General features: G+C 35.6%; 4 protein-coding genes across 6 annotated transcripts; 2 read left to right on the top strand and 2 right to left on the bottom strand.

Annotated features, from left to right (window-relative positions):
• The first annotated feature begins 33 nt into the window (after positions 1 to 33).
• On the top strand, positions 34 to 4,988 carry LOC140795617 (single-stranded DNA-binding protein WHY2, mitochondrial). Its single transcript, XM_073148295.1, has 8 exons — positions 34 to 178; positions 1,852 to 1,958; positions 2,040 to 2,137; positions 2,220 to 2,312; positions 2,575 to 2,669; positions 2,777 to 2,850; positions 3,989 to 4,077; positions 4,568 to 4,988. Exons 1-8 carry the CDS (start codon positions 147 to 149, stop codon positions 4,691 to 4,693), a joined length of 714 nt encoding a protein of 237 aa, XP_073004396.1. The 5' UTR covers positions 34 to 146; the 3' UTR covers positions 4,694 to 4,988.
• Positions 4,989 to 5,832: 844 nt separating this feature from the next.
• On the top strand, positions 5,833 to 10,361 carry LOC140794605 (putative pentatricopeptide repeat-containing protein At5g08490). Of its 3 annotated transcripts, none has more exons than XM_073146702.1 (5): positions 5,833 to 8,769; positions 8,992 to 9,091; positions 9,188 to 9,252; positions 9,410 to 9,731; positions 9,838 to 10,361. In XM_073146702.1, the coding sequence occupies exon 1, from the start codon at positions 5,932 to 5,934 to the stop codon at positions 8,698 to 8,700; it is 2,769 nt and encodes a 922-aa protein (XP_073002803.1). In that variant the 5' UTR covers positions 5,833 to 5,931; the 3' UTR covers positions 8,701 to 8,769; positions 8,992 to 9,091; positions 9,188 to 9,252; positions 9,410 to 9,731; positions 9,838 to 10,361. The 3 variants fall into 3 exon arrangements, with proteins under 3 accessions (XP_073002803.1, XP_073002804.1, XP_073002802.1); XM_073146703.1 differs by having other exon boundaries at positions 9,811 to 10,361; XM_073146701.1 differs by having other exon boundaries at positions 9,410 to 10,361.
• LOC140794606 (phytolongin Phyl1.1-like) lies at positions 9,265 to 10,231 on the bottom strand. Its single transcript, XM_073146704.1, has one exon. It carries the CDS (start codon positions 10,229 to 10,231, stop codon positions 9,485 to 9,487), a length of 747 nt encoding a protein of 248 aa, XP_073002805.1. The 3' UTR covers positions 9,265 to 9,484.
• A 2,703-nt stretch (positions 10,362 to 13,064) lies between the features above and the next one.
• Positions 13,065 to 15,869, bottom strand: LOC140795409 (VQ motif-containing protein 31-like). Its single transcript, XM_073147947.1, has 3 exons — positions 15,706 to 15,869; positions 15,250 to 15,337; positions 13,065 to 13,829 (listed from the first exon to the last, which is right to left on the bottom strand). Exon 3 carries the CDS (start codon positions 13,743 to 13,745, stop codon positions 13,221 to 13,223), a length of 525 nt encoding a protein of 174 aa, XP_073004048.1. The 5' UTR covers positions 13,746 to 13,829; positions 15,250 to 15,337; positions 15,706 to 15,869; the 3' UTR covers positions 13,065 to 13,220.
• Between the last annotated feature and the right edge of the window lie 1,469 nt (positions 15,870 to 17,338).

The raw sequence follows: 17,338 nt of genomic DNA, 5'->3' as shown, positions 1-17,338 counted from the left end.
TTGGGCCGAGTTGGATCGGCCCAAAGATAATTAAGTCTTTGTTTCAAATATATGTATGAAAAAAAGTCTCTCCTTTGTTTTGTCCAAAACCCTCGCTACTCTTTCCACTCTTCCTACACTCGAGAGTGGTCTCGGCGATCGAAGCGATGAAGCTTTCCCGCTTCCTCCTCCCGTCCAGGTTTTCTTTGCTTCTCCTAAACCCTAACCCTAGAAATCCTTCTCTTGCTTTACTTCATGCTTTCTTTTCCCCAAGTCAAGCGTCAACTTCGAAAGCTCGATCTTTACCCGTCTTAGTATGTCGACCTTAATGTTTCGGTTAAATATTTGGTTCTTTAGTATCCAACTGTTACAGAGGCAGAATCTTTCGAGAGAATGATCTGTTTTGTTGTTCTGTGAATGATCTTGTGGTTTGATGGCAAAATTAGAGGTTAGGGTTTTAGAGAGGTGTCTGGAGGATGAGCGTAGGGTTCTTGATGAAGAGAAGAGATTTGCCGAGGTTATCGATCAATGTGAAGTTGAAACGAGATCGAAAAGCCCCCGCCAAGGTAGTGCATTAGGAAGTTTTTATTGGGTAGAAGGAACGGAGCCCTCAAGGAAAAATGGCATTTTGTTTTACAAAGACTTACCCATTGTGCAAGAGCATGCTTATTGTGTCTGGCTAAATATAGTTCAATTAGTTTGACAATATGATTCATATATGCATGTGATATGTAATTGTATATACCTTTATGTTTTATTTTATTTAAGTTATTAGTTCTTAATTTGAACCCTTGAATGCTCTTACTATATAGTGAGCATTCCAGCTCTTAAACTACAATATAATGGCTAAAAGTCAATGCACTTGCTGACGCAACTCAACCATACTAATGCATTCAGTCGACTACATATAGTGGAAGAGAGGAGCTACGAGTTTTAAGCAACCTAGGATTCAGCTCTTAAGTTGTAAAGGAGGTTTAAAGCAACGAATGAGCTTGTGACCTGTGAAGAAACTTGTCAATGGTCAACGAGCACACTAGCTGCAAAGGAGCTTATTTCAAAAATAAGTTCATCCAAACACAAGCTAGCAATTCCCAGCTTGATGTTTAGATTTTTTTTTTTTTTGAAATTGTTTTCTGAATTTAAACTCAAGCTTGAGTATTACTTAGATACCTCATCTTTGGTCCACTACAGCCCTAGACAGTCTTGGGGCTGAGCTGTTGCAGTAATTGCAGTCGGCTAACCACCACTCCAGAGCCTACTGGAGTCTTCAATGGTATGCTGATTTGGCCAAAACCAAAAAAACAAACAAATAAAAGAGAGGTGGGAAAGATAACTCAATGAGATATTGAAAAGTATATGGGCCTTTTGCGAGACCATAAGGCCATAAACAAACCTGTTTAACTAATTTGCTGACCTAAGCTAGCTATTCTTGACCATTATTAGTCGCAACTGTTTTGAAGCTTTTGCCTTGTGGCTAAAGCTTCAAATCATATTAAAATGTTGCTTGAATGACAGTGAGCTTAGGTTCTTAGAAATGGATTTTTGGAGATAACTTTACTTCATGATTGAATTGTTGCTTGAGATATAATGACTAGTGAGCATAGGTAATTATGATTCATTGATTCTAGAAGAGAAGTAGTGAGCATGTAAACTGCATTTGCTAAATTATCTGTATAATCAGTTTTGAGATTGTCACAGTAATTAACGTCAGAAGTTCTTCATGAGATTGATCATAAATCCTCTCCTACAAACATAATCTTCTTTTAAGAATTTATGATATGCAGAAATCTTATCAACACTTAATTTCTCTGCATTATATTAAGTTGGTTTCTTTAAGGAAATATGTTCTTACTACTAAATTGAACTGGCTAGGAATCTTCTACATGGGAAGGCCTTGGATATAAAAAATACCTTTTGGATGAGTTCTTTTGGATCTCATTATGGTATTTCAACTTCTGCGCCAGCTAATGTGACTCATGGTAAGATTAAACCCAGTTAGACATGCTTTATTTTACTGTTCAGGTGCTATGCGCCGTTGATTCATCCGTCTTCTATAACAGGAAATGACTCAGGCAAAATATATGCCAGCTACACTTTATTCAAAGGAAAGGCTGCAATGTCTGTTGATCCAAAGCTTCCAAATTTGTTGAAACTGGAAGTATGTGTAATTTGCCAGACAATTTATTTTTAATGTTTGTTAGGGAGACTTTCCTTCACTGTCACTTACTTTATTTGGACAGTCTGGAGGTTCTAGAGTTGATAGGAAGGGTGTTGTTATGTTGACATTCTGGCCTGCCATTGGGCAACGAAAGTATGATTGGCAAAGGAAACAGGTTATAGCCGTTCATTTTTCTACTTTTTATCATGCAATTCTGCTTACTTTTTAGGAACTTCCTATCTGGTGTTTTCTGTGGCATGCATTTTGATGTAAATAATCAATGGTGGAAAATTGAAGTGGCATAAAACAGGCTAGATTAGCTGACAAAAATGAGACCATTTTGGATGACCAGTTTATTCGTTCATTACTTCCCTTTTCTACATTTTGCATGGCCTAATAAGGCATAATACCTGGCGTGGGATTATTATTTTTTGTAGGTATTTGCTTTGTCACCTACTGAAGTTGGAAGCTTGATAAGCCTTGGTCCTGCTGAATCATGTGAGTTCTTTCATGATCCTTCAATGAAATCAAGGTTCGTGACATCTTACATAAACGATCCTTCTCAGTAATTTAGCTTTTGATTTTGCGTACTGTATCATTACTATATCTACTTTTACTCGCTTAATGGTGACTTTATAGTCTTCAAGGTCAAATAAGGAAATCCTTATCGGTCACCCCAATGAGCAACGAGAGCGGTTATTTGCTTAATTTCAGTAAGTGAATCAACATTTTGGTTTTGTAATTAATATTCAGTTACAATTATCTGTATCAGTTTTATATGGTTTTGTTATTCTATTAGTTGAATCCTGAAAAAAAGAATACTTTTGTTGAGAAAAGTTTTGGTAGTTTGAGAGCAATGTAGATCCACTTGTAAGTGGATATGGTGATTGCTTCCTGGATCTCTATTTCTCTATTTAAATGAAAGGTACCCCTAGTCATTGATTTATGAAGGTGTGTCCAAAAATGAGGAGTTGATCTGAAATGGTTACTGTAGAACCTCAAGTAAATTGAGTAATTTCCAGTTTGTGTTACAAGGAAAGACAGTCATATATTTTGTTGGATACTGGCAGGTAACTTAAAACATAATCTTGAATAATTCATGAGAACTGTTTAAGAGATTGATTTGGCAACACCTGATTCTCTTCTCCACTATCCATGTATTAGCATGTACTACTGGTGGAGACACTGCGTAAGTGTGTAGTCATCACCATTGTGTATAAGTAGTAGAGGATAGTCTGTCTATAATGCTTCTATTGTGAAGACTCCCTAAAACAGATCTCCATCTCTTAATACTCTCGGTGAAAGAAACTAGAATCACTTGACTGTTTTGTGATGTTGACCTCTATTAAATTTTTAACTGAGAAGAGAAGTAACATAGCTTTTTAGATTGCTCCAAGAAGCTTATTCTTTCTAGAATCTACTTGGAAACAAAACATGTTTCATCTCCATGTACAGCCAATTATATACTTATATTCTCATACCAATCAATGACTTGTAAGTCATCTGACTCAACTCCATGTATATATTTATGTATGCATTAAAGACTTATAAGATATTGGTTATTTTTTTCCAGTTGTGTTGATATGCATATCAGGACAAAGCTCAATCTGAGATCAATGTTATAATCATGTTTTTATATTTTCATACCATTCTAGATCATTTATTTAATTATTTATTCCTCTTGGAAATATGGTGCCAGCTGAATGCTACTTTAATTTGGTATAGGTCATAAATTTATTTTATCAACTTTTGAAAATGTAAATCTGCAATCTGAGATGAATGCACATACACATTTAGTCCTTTCCTTGCTGCATGCTAATATCGCTGTTTACTTATACTCCCTCTATACAGATGTTGTGAATACTATCGAGCAGATAAATGAACACTTTGCTCTCCCAGTTACCAAGGCTGAGTTCACAGTGATACGGACAGCATTAAGTGTAAGATTGCCATGTTCCTTCATCTTGCTGATCACTCTGCAATACCCACCACTTTGCAGACTATCAACAGAAAAAGTAACATTAATGTTGTCACATGCTGTCAAGAATTATCTTTAAGTGGAGATTTTTTTTTTCATAAATACTGCATATATATATATATATATTGGGTGGGGAGGTGGGGTGCCTTTTACTTGGCCAATTCATTTGGGTTGTTAAGATGGTAGTCAAGTGAATGGATGAAATAGCTCGATATGTGATGTTATGTTTTATCTCATGCATATGGCAACTTTACAAGTTGTTAGAAAGATGCATCAAGTTCTCAAGATTGCGCATAATCTTTATACCTATACGTGATTTATGTGTTTCATGCACTATCAAAAGTAGTACCCAGAGTGGCGTTAGAAGTCTCTGTTATATATGTTCCAATATAGTCAGCAGAAATTCTTTTCTTTCATTTGATGTTGCATGGCATTTTATCTCTTCTATGTAGTATGCATTACCACACATCATGGGTTGGGACAAGGTCGTCAGACCGCAAGCAGTGGCCGTCACAACAACTACTCCTAAACAGCAGCCGGTAGAGCGCCCGGATCCCGATTATGAATGGGGAAGGTGAAATTGAGTCTGTATTCATGCAGTTCTTCATCGTGTTGATCGGTCTCTTGCCTCATTGCAGAAATTACCAAAATTACATGCTTGAACTACATCTGGCATCAGGTTTTTATGGACATGTAAAGATTTGATAATTTTTAAGAGGCTCATGTTGGTTCAAGGCACTGTATATACATCCAAATAGGGCATGGAACATCTGGTGGGTGGTACTGTGATGATATATGTCATGTGTACATTTATGACACAATCATGTGCTGGTTACTGTTGATTCAAGTGGATCATTCAGTTTTTGGTTTCAATCTTCATTATTTCAGTCATATTTTTTGTCATTAGAGTTTAGCTCTCATGAGCTGTTCAGAATTGAGGATAAAATACTAAGGAGTGTAGATATATATAATGAGAAGCAGAAAAGATGAGAATGTTGGTAAAACTGGGCAGAAACGAAAGTTTTTTTCTCTCTCCTTTTCCAAGGAAATCATAATCTGAAAAGCTGTTATTCTAGTCAAGAAATCGTGCGAAAGATTAGGTTTTAACTTTTATTAAAGTTATTTAGTTATCCGTAATTTTCAGTTATTCTATTCTTTATTTATTCTTAAGGGTATTGCAGTCTTCAACTTCTAAAAATATTTAGTTGATAACATACTTCGTGACTTAATTTATTAAATGCATCGACTTCTATAGTTTTATTTAATTTCATATTTCTTTGCTAATAAATTATATTTATGTGTTGCAAATATTTAATTAATAAAATACGATTGTACGACGTATATGCTATTTAGTCAATAAGTTTTTAATTTTTGATATTATTAAATATAAAGATTAGTTAAGAAAGTTAAGTAATAGAAAACATACTATTATACTATTTTTTTAGACATTTTTTTTATTTTTAAAATTATTTATAACTACATACACACACACACACACACACATATATATATATATATCAAAACATTTAAAAAAGATTAATGATTCGACCGAGTGAACCAATAAACCTCTCTCTGATTCGATAGTGATAATTATGCTATATTTATCAAGGATTTCAATTCATTTGAATAACTATGCTATCTAATAATTTTATCTAGGTTTTGATTAGCTATATATATATATATATATAAAGAAGGCCCTCGAACCCACAAAACTGCGTTGCTCGAACTCTCGTGAAACTTTTAAGGATGAATAGTACGAATAAGGTTGACTTTAAGAAGTGCTTGACCTCAATCCTCCAAGTCTCCTAACTGTTTGATGACTCCACCCCACGCCCTTAAAATATTCCACCTCTATTCGTATCCTATCTGTGTATCGCTCAAGCCATTATTTTCTTCTTATGGATCCAAACTGCGCTGCCTCACCACCTCTGTTGCCCATGAGTCGTTCGGCGAAATGCCTGTTCCAGACTACAGAAGTTGTAACGCGATGCTTAAGAATTACGCTGCAAATCGCGAGTATCCTGAGGTTGTTTCTCTGTTCAGATGGATGCAGGACAATAAGATCAGACCAGATCGCTTCGCATTGGCTGCAGCCGTGAAGTCATCAGCTGTGCTCCTTAATGCTGTGCTTGGGAAATCCCTTCATGGGTTTGCAGTGAAGGCTGGGTATGCAATGAGTGCTGCGGTAGAGAAGGCATTGATGGACATGTATGGCAGATTTGGCATGCTTCATGAATCTTGTGAGATATTTTGCAAAATATGTCAGAGAGATTCTGTCTCTTGGAACATTATGTTGACGGCATTCGCTCGCGCTGGACTTCACGAGGATGCTGTGCATTTGTTCTGTGAAATGCATGGGAGTAGTCACGAAGAAATCAAGCTTACTGCCGTGACAGTTGCCGTCATTCTTCCTATTTGTGCAAAGATGAAGCTTTTGAAATTTGGCGTAGGCATCCATGGTTATGCGATCAAAGTTGGATTGGAATCGAATACTTTAGCAGGGAATGCCCTCATGTCAATGTACGCAAAGTGTGGTAGAGTCATGGATGATGCCCACAGAGCATTCTGTCTTATTGGTTGCAAGGATGTTGTTTCATGGAATTCGATCATTGCTGGATACTCGGAAAATGGGTTCTTTGAGGAAGCACTTCAATTGTTTGCTCACATGGTGTCAATAGGCTCGCAACCTAATTATGCAACGATTGCAAATGTTCTTCCTATTTGTGCATTTATAGAAGATGGGAGATACTATGGGAAAGAAGTCCACTGCTATGTCTTGCATTTTGGGTTAGAGATGGATCTATCTGTTTGTAATGCTCTTTTGACGCATTACTCAAAGGTGGGAGACATGAAAAGAGTTGAATTTCTCTTTGAGAAGATGCAATCAAGAGATATCGTCACATGGAACACATTTATTGCAGGATATGCCATCAGCGGATGCCACAATAGGGCTTTAGATTTGTTTCATGAACTATTAGCAGGTGGTACAAGTCCTGATTCTGTTACTTTCATTTCTGTACTTCCTGTATTTGCTCAACTAGATGATATTGAAGAAGGAAGGAAAATCCATGCTTATGTTATCCAGCATCCTAAACTTCTCCAGGAAACATCCTTAATGAATGCTCTTATTAGTTTCTATGGGAAGTGTGGTGAGTTAGATGATGCCCTTTTGACTTTTAAGAGGAATCCAAAGAGAGACTTGATATCTTGGAATGCAATTCTTTCAGCTTATGCTGATAATGAACAATGTGGGAAGTTCTTCGATCTTCTGAATGAAATGAATCAGGAAGGAATCCAACCTGACTCTGTGACTATCTTAAGTGTTCTTCGTTTAAGTACGTTGTGTGGGATTAGAATGCTCAGAGAAGTTCATGGCTATTCCTTTCGAACAGGTTTCACAAGTGAAACAGCTGTTGTAAATGCAATACTTAATGCATATGCAAATTGCGGGAACACCAACGATGCATACAAAACTTTCAAGAACTTCACAGGAAAGAATGTCATCACATGCAATACAATGATATCAGGCTATATGAAACATGGTTGCCAGGAGGATGCAGAAGTTATCTTTGGCCAGATGAGTCAGAGGGATCTCACTACTTGGAATTTGATGGTTCAAGTCTATGCTCAAAATGAAAATACAGGTAGAGCTTTTAGTCTGTTTTTTGAATTGCAGCAGGAAGGAATTAAACCTGATGCTGTGAGTCTTACATGTATTCTTCCGGCTTGCATCCAGCTGACCTCCATTCACCTAGTAAGACAATGCCATGGCTACGCGCTCCGATCTTCTCTAGAGGATATTCACCTTGAAGGAGCTCTTCTTGATGCATACTCAAAATGTGGCAACACCATTGATGCATATAACCTATTCAGAGTTAGCCCACTAAAGGATTTAGTCACATTTACTGCTATGGTTGGTTGCTATGCTATGCATGGTATGGCAGAAGAGGCAGTTAGGATATTTTCTCAAATGCTTGAACTAAATATAAAGCCAGATCACGTAATTATGACTGCTCTGCTCTCAGCTTGTAGTCATGCTGGGATGGTGGATGAGGGATGGAAGCTTTTCAAATCTATTAGAGAGGTTTATGGTATTGAACCCACAATGGAGCATTATGCCTGTATGGTGGATATTCTTGCTCGAGGAGGTCGACTACGAGAAGCATATGATTTCATATTGGATATGCCTTGTGAGGCGAATGGTAGTGTGTGGGGTTCACTGTTAGGAGCTTGTAAAACCCACAAGGAGGTAGAGGTTGCTCGACTTGTCGCAGATCATTTGTTTAGTATCGAGGCTGAGAATATTGGGAATTATGTAATGATGTCAAACATTTATGCAGCAGATGAGAGGTGGGATGGTGTTGAGCAGGTGCGAAGACTGATGAAATCTAAGTATTTGAAGAAGCCAGCAGGATGCAGTTGGATTGAGGTTGAGAAAACCAGACATTTCTTTGTAGCCGGTGATTTGTGTCATCCCAAAAGACTCTTTATATACGGTATCTTGAAGACTTTGGATCGACAAATTAAAGATCCATCCGTTCTGACTTCAGAGGAATTGAGATGTGCTTTCAATATAGCTAACTAGCAGATTTGGTGTTTGGAGGACCTGGCATCCAAGTAAACATAGACAAGGACTGCAATTTTGAGAATGAAGGTACAAGTTAAAGATGCAGGAAGCTGATAAGAATTTTGTCTTAACGTGAAGAACTAAACTTTCACAGAACCGAGCAGTCATAACTTCTTAGTTATGTAATAATAATAGAAAAGGAAATCCAGCTATAGCACTATATGAATCTTTAACATATGTCATATGAGTCTTCTGGTTTTGAAGGTAAATTCCAAAAGAGATCGATACTGATTTATATATTTGATGAAGGATTGAAGACTACAGATTAATTCGGACAGCTGAGCTCAAGGTTGTTAGAAGAAGAAATGAAGGCGCAGTCTTCATTCTCTAGCATCATATCCTCAGAAAGGTAGTCAATAAATATGTATTGAATCTTATATATATCTAGTCAAATACTATCTACACAAATTATTGTCGATGATGTATCTCATGTGGTTTCACGTAGGTTTTTCAAAGAATATTAGAAGGGCAGAGTCACACAAAGAAAGAAGTAATTGCACCATGAAGAAGGTAACCACTAGCTAGACATGCATATACTTTGTATTTTTATTAAACTTCTAAAACTTTTCATTCATATTGCAAGTTATGTTCCCATATGTACATCATACAATCCATATGCCTCAGCTCTAAAATATAGTTCATGCTCTCAATTTGCTGAAAAGTACAGGCTTCCATGTTCATACACTCTGACTATGAAGCAAGGGAGTTCATTGAGTTCCAATCCAAAAGCTCAATTCTTTTGTCAAGAAATGCATTGAAAGCCAGCACAAACGGCCAACCAAATCCCAAACAGCACCAACACGAGCAGCGCATCAATGGCAAGAATTATCTTCACATGGTGCCGCCATGACTTCCTTGCCTGCTGCTGCTGATTATGGTGCACCCTCAAACTCGAACTCTTCCGCGATGAGGCACCACTAACCGTCTCTGGAGGTGCATCAATCTTTATGCTCTGATCAGAACAATCCTCTCTGACATTGCTAACCTCGGTAGCCTTCTCCTTGGTCTTCTTCTTCTTATCTTGCTTGCTGATAATCTTTCCTAACAATGGGGCCTTCTTTGTCGGAGTCCAATAATCCGAAGTTGAATCTTCAGGCATTTGATTGGCGGAGAAGATGCGATTCCTTGAGTTCTGCAGTAAGGTTATCAGCTGGTGGATGACAGCGGTAGATTCTTCCTTTGGACCTTTCTTAACGACCTTCTTGAATCCATCTCGGAGGTGCTCAAGGAACCAGAGGGCTTCAAAATTCTCAATGCTGGGATCAGAAATGGCAAAGTAGGTGAATCCATCTTCCATGAGGAATCCATAAGTCTTCTCCCGAACAGTGTGGAAGTACCAGGCGTGCAAGGGTGGTGTTCTCTCCAAGCAGCGGAGAGCTAACGCATCGAGCTTGGCATCACCTCCATTGTAAGAATGGAGTATTTTTGTCCCTTTGGCAATGCAGAAGTAAACCATGCTCCCCATTTGAATTGGAGTTTTGCCAGTCATTGGAAAATTAATTTGAAGGCTGTCTCCTTTCTGTTGTGATCATCAAAAACTTCAGCTATGAATTGGGAATTTTAAAAAATTTGATCAAAATCTGATCAAACCAAAGGCAGCTCAGATGTTTCCTGCAAAAGATCAGATCAATTTCCTTTATCTCTCCAAACAAGCACTCACCTGTCCTGCTAGAATTGGAAAGTTATCTCCTTTCTTTTGTTCCGACCGTTGTGTTCATCCAAAGTTTCAGCTTTGAATTGGGTTTTGTTCCAAAATCCCTTCCTTGGCATCAAAACAAAGATAAGAGTCAAATTTGATGGAATAGAGGATGATGGAAAGCAAATTCCAAGGAATCAAAGGAAGCGGTGGGAGTTGGGTTGGGCAAAGAATATGGACATGATGAGAGGAAGGAAAAGATAAGTTAACCAAAACCATTGTAATGGAATTACAGTTAGGGTTCCAACTACCAACGAGGGATGCAGTTTTGGGATTACCAAAAACGGATTCTCGTTATGGATTCCGATATAATCTCATCCATCTCATATGGGTGATCGAGATTGACTCAAAAAAAAAAAAAAAAAATGTTGATACCTCTCCCTCTCTTCCAAGTTTAAAATCCAAAGAGATTTTTTTTTATTCTTTGTGTGTGTGTTAATTAAGAACCTAACTGGGGTCGAACAATATCAGCGAATGCTCTTCGGATGCAATACCTAAGTAGGTTTCATCATTTACGTCGTGTAAGGGTGTAATTGGATCAGAACCGGTAGGACCGTGAAGTCGAGTTTAGATCCGATTTCACTTCATTGAATTTTGTGGATTTGAATAGGATATTTAAAGTCCGATGATTGAATATTATACCAACTTAAATGTAAATGATTAGGCTTACAAACTATCAAACTAAAGTTGATGTGTAAATGTTCGCGTATATAGCCACCAAGTATTGGATACTTATTGGAGCTCCATTTGCAAACCCTATTCGCTCCGGATAACAAACAAATATAATCTTTATAATCTTATATCTAACTATCCATATTAGAATTTCAGTGATACCAGGACAATATTAAGTTTCCATTTCTTTACGAAATATAAAGAATATATATCCATCGATATCCGGTAGATAATTGGCATCAATTACACCCTTATAATATCCACGAGGAATTGAACTTTAGGCGTGAGCTTAAGGGCATTTTACAAATCACACTTTATATTTTATCTATTTTGTGATTCACATACTGTTTTTGAGATTTTTGTAACTCGACTCCTATTTTTTTTCTTATAATTCTTATTTACCACCCTCCGTTAATTTAAACGGTACTAGCAAAGCAATATTCTGTTATAATATATAAACTAATTTATAAATACATCATGACTTCTTTAAAGAAAGACAGAGAGGGGAAAATAATAGTGATGGTATTTTAGTAATTTAGTCGATATCAGTGAGTCAAAATAACATCAGAGTGTTAAACGAGGATTATAGAGAAAATGAGGGATCAAATTACAAAATCGTTAAAGACGAGATATAAATAAAAAAATAGATAAAATATAGGGTGTGATTTATAAAATACCATAGAATTAATTAGTTTGCCTTACGCTATAGATTTTGTTTTTGTTTTTTCTCCCTTTCTCTTAATTTTGATAATTGTTCAACTTATTCATGTTTCTTTAAATTTAAATATTTAAGTCTTCTAGGATCTAAACTATTTTACAACGGTTAGTTAACCATTAACTGGAATATAAAAAAGACGTAATTACTCTCCCATAAATATAATTAAATTTGAAGAAGGTATGGGTGGTTTGGTCATTTTGTAATTAATTCATATATTGGTGCCAAATAAACACCATTATTTTGGATCAAAAAGCTAACGGTTATAATTTGATATGGATTACAGACGGAGTTAAGTGCTTAAATTTGAAATAAAATAAGGTAAATTAAGATTTGAGTTAAACCATAGCGGGGTAATCCCAATGATAAATTGCATTAAACTCAAAAATATATAATAACTATCATTTCCTATTTTCAAGAAAAAATAATAATAATGATGAATTAATGATTTAATACCCATGGACCCATTATTAGTTGCTTAAGAAAATTCCCCAAAAATTGCTAAATTCATGGATATCTTCACTGTTAGAGGGTTAACATAGGAATTAGTATCCTATTTCCAAGGGATTAGCTAATATAATCTATTTCTTATCTTAAAACTAACACGCTTCCTAAATCCTAACACCAGAGGTGTCCAATTAATATAAAATATACTTTCCTTGTCTTGCAAGACAAAGGGTCTAATTTGGCAACCCGAATAGGCAAAAATTGAAGAAAAGAATTTGCAATTAAACCCCCCTATAATATCGGAATATTTCCTTGTAATTAATGTAGCCAATCATATGTAGACAAATCAATGATCATTTTAACACGCAACAATCAACATATATAAATAAAAATAAATATAAAAAATGATATTAATTTTTAACCCTGTATGTTGACGATTGTTCATCTCATTTCTAAAAAGAAAAAATTTAAATGAGATTATAAAAACCTTATTAATAACTCTTAGCAGTACATCTAATTTAGGTGCTATAAACACTTTCTTTTTCAAAATTAAAAATTAAAGTTTTTTCCATTAATTATCCACCTCCTCGGTTAATTATCCAATTACTAGCTAATTGGATAGAGGTATTTTTTGAGGGAATGTGTGCAGATTATGTGCTACAAATAGCTAAAAGTACTAAAATTTTAATATGATTATATTTTATGGCATCTTCTCTCATTTTAAGATGTTTGCAATCTTCAAGCTTTATATATGAGAGAGAGTTATATTTATTTGATAATTTAAGAGCCCTCGTATTATTATAAGGTAGGTATTCCAACTTACCTTAAAATTATTCTATTTAGATCGAGATGACGACGATAACAATAACACTAATATCATACTTACACAACAAACAATAGGAGATCTAACGTGACATTAATCATCACAACACTAATTTGTTGCCAAGATTAATGGAATTGACGAGACTTAGGAGAAGCAAGAGGGAACAACGGCAGCAACTCCGGCTCGGCGGCGGCGGCGTTCCTCCGGGGCGAGGGGTGCAGGTAAAACCGCCGCTCTTTGATCGCCTTCTCCTCCTCCTCCTCCGGGTTTAAGCCCACGTTCGTCAACGCCGCGGGACTCTCCTTATCCCCTATGCAGAGTCCGGCCATGTCCGACGACGGCGATAAGATCCCCGGGCTGCCCGAGAGGGGATTAGGGTTAGGCTTCATGATGGTGAGCTTCGGCCGGTAGCCCGCGGGCCGCCGCTCGTGGAGCTTGAACATGGGCCGCTTGACGCCGGGCGGCCTCGCTGTCGGTGACGACGGCGGATGGTGGTGGTTGTGGAAGTCGGCGGAGGTGTCGTGCGCCGAGGGGCCGGTGAGTCTTTGGACGAGCTCTTTGAAGGCGGCCGGGTCGGCGTGGACGAAGGTGGTGGTGGGTAGATGGGGGGAGGACGACGAGGAGGAGGAGCCGAATGAAGGCAACTCCATTAGATCACAGAGAGAGAGAGAGAGAGAGAGAGAGAAAGAGAGAGGGGTTTTGCGTGAAGGTAGCAGCAATAAGGTGGTGGAGGCCTGCATGGAGTCACAAGCAAAGGCATGATGAATGATTTAAGTTTTTGTTTTGTTTTTAACGAAAAGAGATAAAGAGATAAGAGAGAGAGAAGATAAAAGTATTATTTAGATTCTTTTTTTTTTTTTTTTGATAAACTATTATTTAGATTCACTTTAGGATCCAGTTGGCTGACATGTGAACCTTCTATTTGATGGAATGTACACCTAGGTGATTCATAGATTCTCATATATATAGAATTTAGAGCCAGGATGATCTACTTCCTTGACTTTTTCTGTAATAAAGAGATGGATAAGTAGACAAGAAGTTTCTATCTTTTCTTCTTTAAGATTAATAGGTTAAATAAACCACTTTTAGAGAAAGCAAATCGCTCTTAAAGCCGGCGATTTTAGCAGTAGATAACAATACCAATAGAATATTCAAGTGAAGAATCGATCCCTAACTTGAAATATAATATTTTTGTGGAAATTAGTTCTTATGAATTTACTAATAAAATTTGAAAAATATACCTAATTTGCAAAAAGAAAAAAAAACAAATCAGGTAGTAGCATTAGTAACAAAAAAAAGCGATTAAGAATTAATAGCATCTGAATATCTTGAGGCTTAATTAACTTTTCAATAATATATAGTTTAAACAAGAGCTTTATTACCCTTCAATTTTTCAATAATTAATTTGATGTTAGAAGGTCCCAGATGCATGCTTAAGTTTGCTAAAAAAAAGGAGGAGATGAAGAGATTTTTACATAATTGCCTTAGATTGAAATATTATAATTGCCACAGCATTTTTTAAAATATTATAATTACTATTAAAATTATTGAACTCTTTCAAAAATATCAAAACTGAATTTAGACTAAGATTTTGCCATAATATAAATTATTTAAAATGATTGAAAAGCTATGTAATATTACCAAAAATCAGAGCATTAAAGAAAATAGAAAATATTTTTTTTGCTAAGAGAAAAAATCAGTGATAAATATGTTACACTCTAAACTTGAAGAAGGGTATTCTAGTCATTTAAGAATATTTTATAAAAAAATCCATCTAAATCTAATGGCATTTCAATAAAAGAATGTAGTGATAATTGTGATATTTGAAAAAATAATTCACTGAAAATTATATATATATATATATATATATATATAACCCAATAAGAAATAGGTAAAGAGAATCTGAAAGCAATAGAATTTATACAATTGGTTGGCATTTGACAAAGAGTGGACCAACCTATAATTTAATTTGAACACCAATTGCAATCCCATTACTATGGAAATTGGCTAATAAAGTTGACAAGATTTGAACTCAAGCTAAGAATCTCATAACCTACTGCAAAGTGTGAACAAAGAGTTGAGGATATGAAAGAAAAAAAAAAATAATAGATCATCACGTTGCTTGTTAACTTGTTCTTTGAATAAACAATGTACCTTTTCTCGATCTTTCCAAAGAGCAAATATGAATCCAATCTCCCAAATCAATTCCTAGAGATCTCCACCTCCTCCTTGAGTCGATCACCTTCACATATACTCTCTCACCATCAAATACTATGGAGATGAAGATGAAAAATTAAATGACCAAAAAAGAGTTATTCCAATTGCTATCCACCAATTCGCAACAGAAAAAAGCCTCCTCGAACCAGACGTAATTCTTGATTTTGGAAAGAAGATGGTGAAAGTAACAAGAAGGTGTTACATCATGCAGTTAGGGCTATATATCAAAGTTGGGTCAATTAATGTGAGACTTTCTTTGACCAAGTTTTTAACTTCATATATCTATATATAGCTATAGATTTTAAGAAAAGAAGTATATGAAATTTAGAGGAACCATGAGATCAAAATTCGCAAAAAATTAAAAAAAAAGGGTTTCACGAACATTTAACTCACCGAATCAAGGTATCTCCTCTCTCCAGCTCGATGGCAGCCAGCAATGGCGGATTCGGTAGCAATTAAAGGGGGAAATCGCGATTAAAAAAAGGGGAATAAAACCAGAAGAAGGTGGTGGCGTGGAAGGTTGCGAAGGCGAGAAGAGAAGGGAGAAAGAGAGAGAGAGAGAGAGAGAGAAGAAGAAGAAGAAGATGATGATAGAAACTCTTTTTATTACGTTTTTGAAGCGTAAAGGGTGCGCTTCGAGTGTGCCGGTTGGATGGTTTTAGTTAAAGTGGACCGAGTCAATGAGACGAAACCTTGGAGGAGTGTAACGGAGTCGAGGGGGTGCATCGGAACGCAAACTCTAGCGAAGGACGTAAAGAAGGCGGTTTTACTAAGAAGCCACGTCAGCATTCAGTTACTAAGAAGAGGAGAGGTGTGCTTGTTGTGGCAACTGACTAAGAAAACATTGGGGATGATTAGAATTTGAGGGTTTCTTTCCTGTAATAGAATTAATTTTTTTATCAATTAATTTTATGAAGATCTAATGGTTAAGATATTTAAGAGTATAATAGGAATGAAAGATATTACCGGTTCAGCAAGTAATTTTTTTTAGATATATAATCTTGCATATTATTTTTTAACAATTATATTATCTTAATATTTTATTAAGTAAAAGACATATATCATTAACTGAGAGTAATGTATATATATCAAAATAAGGGTATTGATGTCTTTTATAATTAACTTGATAAAAATTTAATTACATTTTATATTTTTAATTATTTTAATTATTTATATATATCTCCCATTAGTTTAAGATTGATTTAAATTAAATTTTAATAGATAGAGATAGAGAATTATATTTAAATTGAAGTTTATCTCCAAATAATCAAATTTAAATTATTTAATATTAAATAATATCTCCTATAATTAATGCATAATTATATTTAAGAGAGAAATCTTAATGGAAGAAAAAAAAAACGTGTAAAGCGCTTCTTCCGTACCGTAAAGTGAATTATTTATCAATCACTTTGATAAAGATCTAATGGTTAAGATCTTTAAGGGTATAACAAGAAAATTAGAAAGTTAGGCACACATAATTAATCTTCTTAACTAATATAATATTTTTCTTACGTAATGTGATTTTGGAACCGGTATCGAAAACCGATATCGGGTATGAAAACTGGCTATTATAGCCGTTGGATTAAGATTATAATTTTTAAAGGTGCATTGAAGTATTTGCCTTAGAATTTAGTTTAATTACACTTTAAAAACTTTTTAATTTTATTTATATACGTTTAAAGGGGGTCAAAATTAGTTTTTGCTTTAGAATTTTAAGAAAAGGTTATAATTCCTCTAAGAGTTAATAATACACGCTCTCTCCGTGTGTATTCCAAATTATGTTGTACGTAGAGTTTAAGCAATATATAATGTTCTCTCATATATATTATTCCACCAAAGTATCAAATTAAGCAGTTGGAGTAGTTGAATTAATTTGTGTTCGAAAGTGGGAGAAGGGGGGTAATATGTGAAAGGATATTGAGGAGATGAATCAATTTTTTGGCAATTTCAAACTGGATCAAGACATTTGGGACAATGAAAGAATTATGGAATCTCGTACATGTACAATATTCCTTTCCTTGTGCAA

This window comes from Typha latifolia, chromosome 9 (genome assembly GCF_019914945.1).
Source record: "Typha latifolia isolate L0001 chromosome 9, TyphaL0001v2, whole genome shotgun sequence".
Lineage (NCBI taxonomy): Eukaryota > Viridiplantae > Streptophyta > Magnoliopsida > Poales > Typhaceae > Typha > Typha latifolia.
Note: the sequence above shows the minus strand (reverse complement) of the source record. Positions and strands in the feature narration are given on the sequence as shown.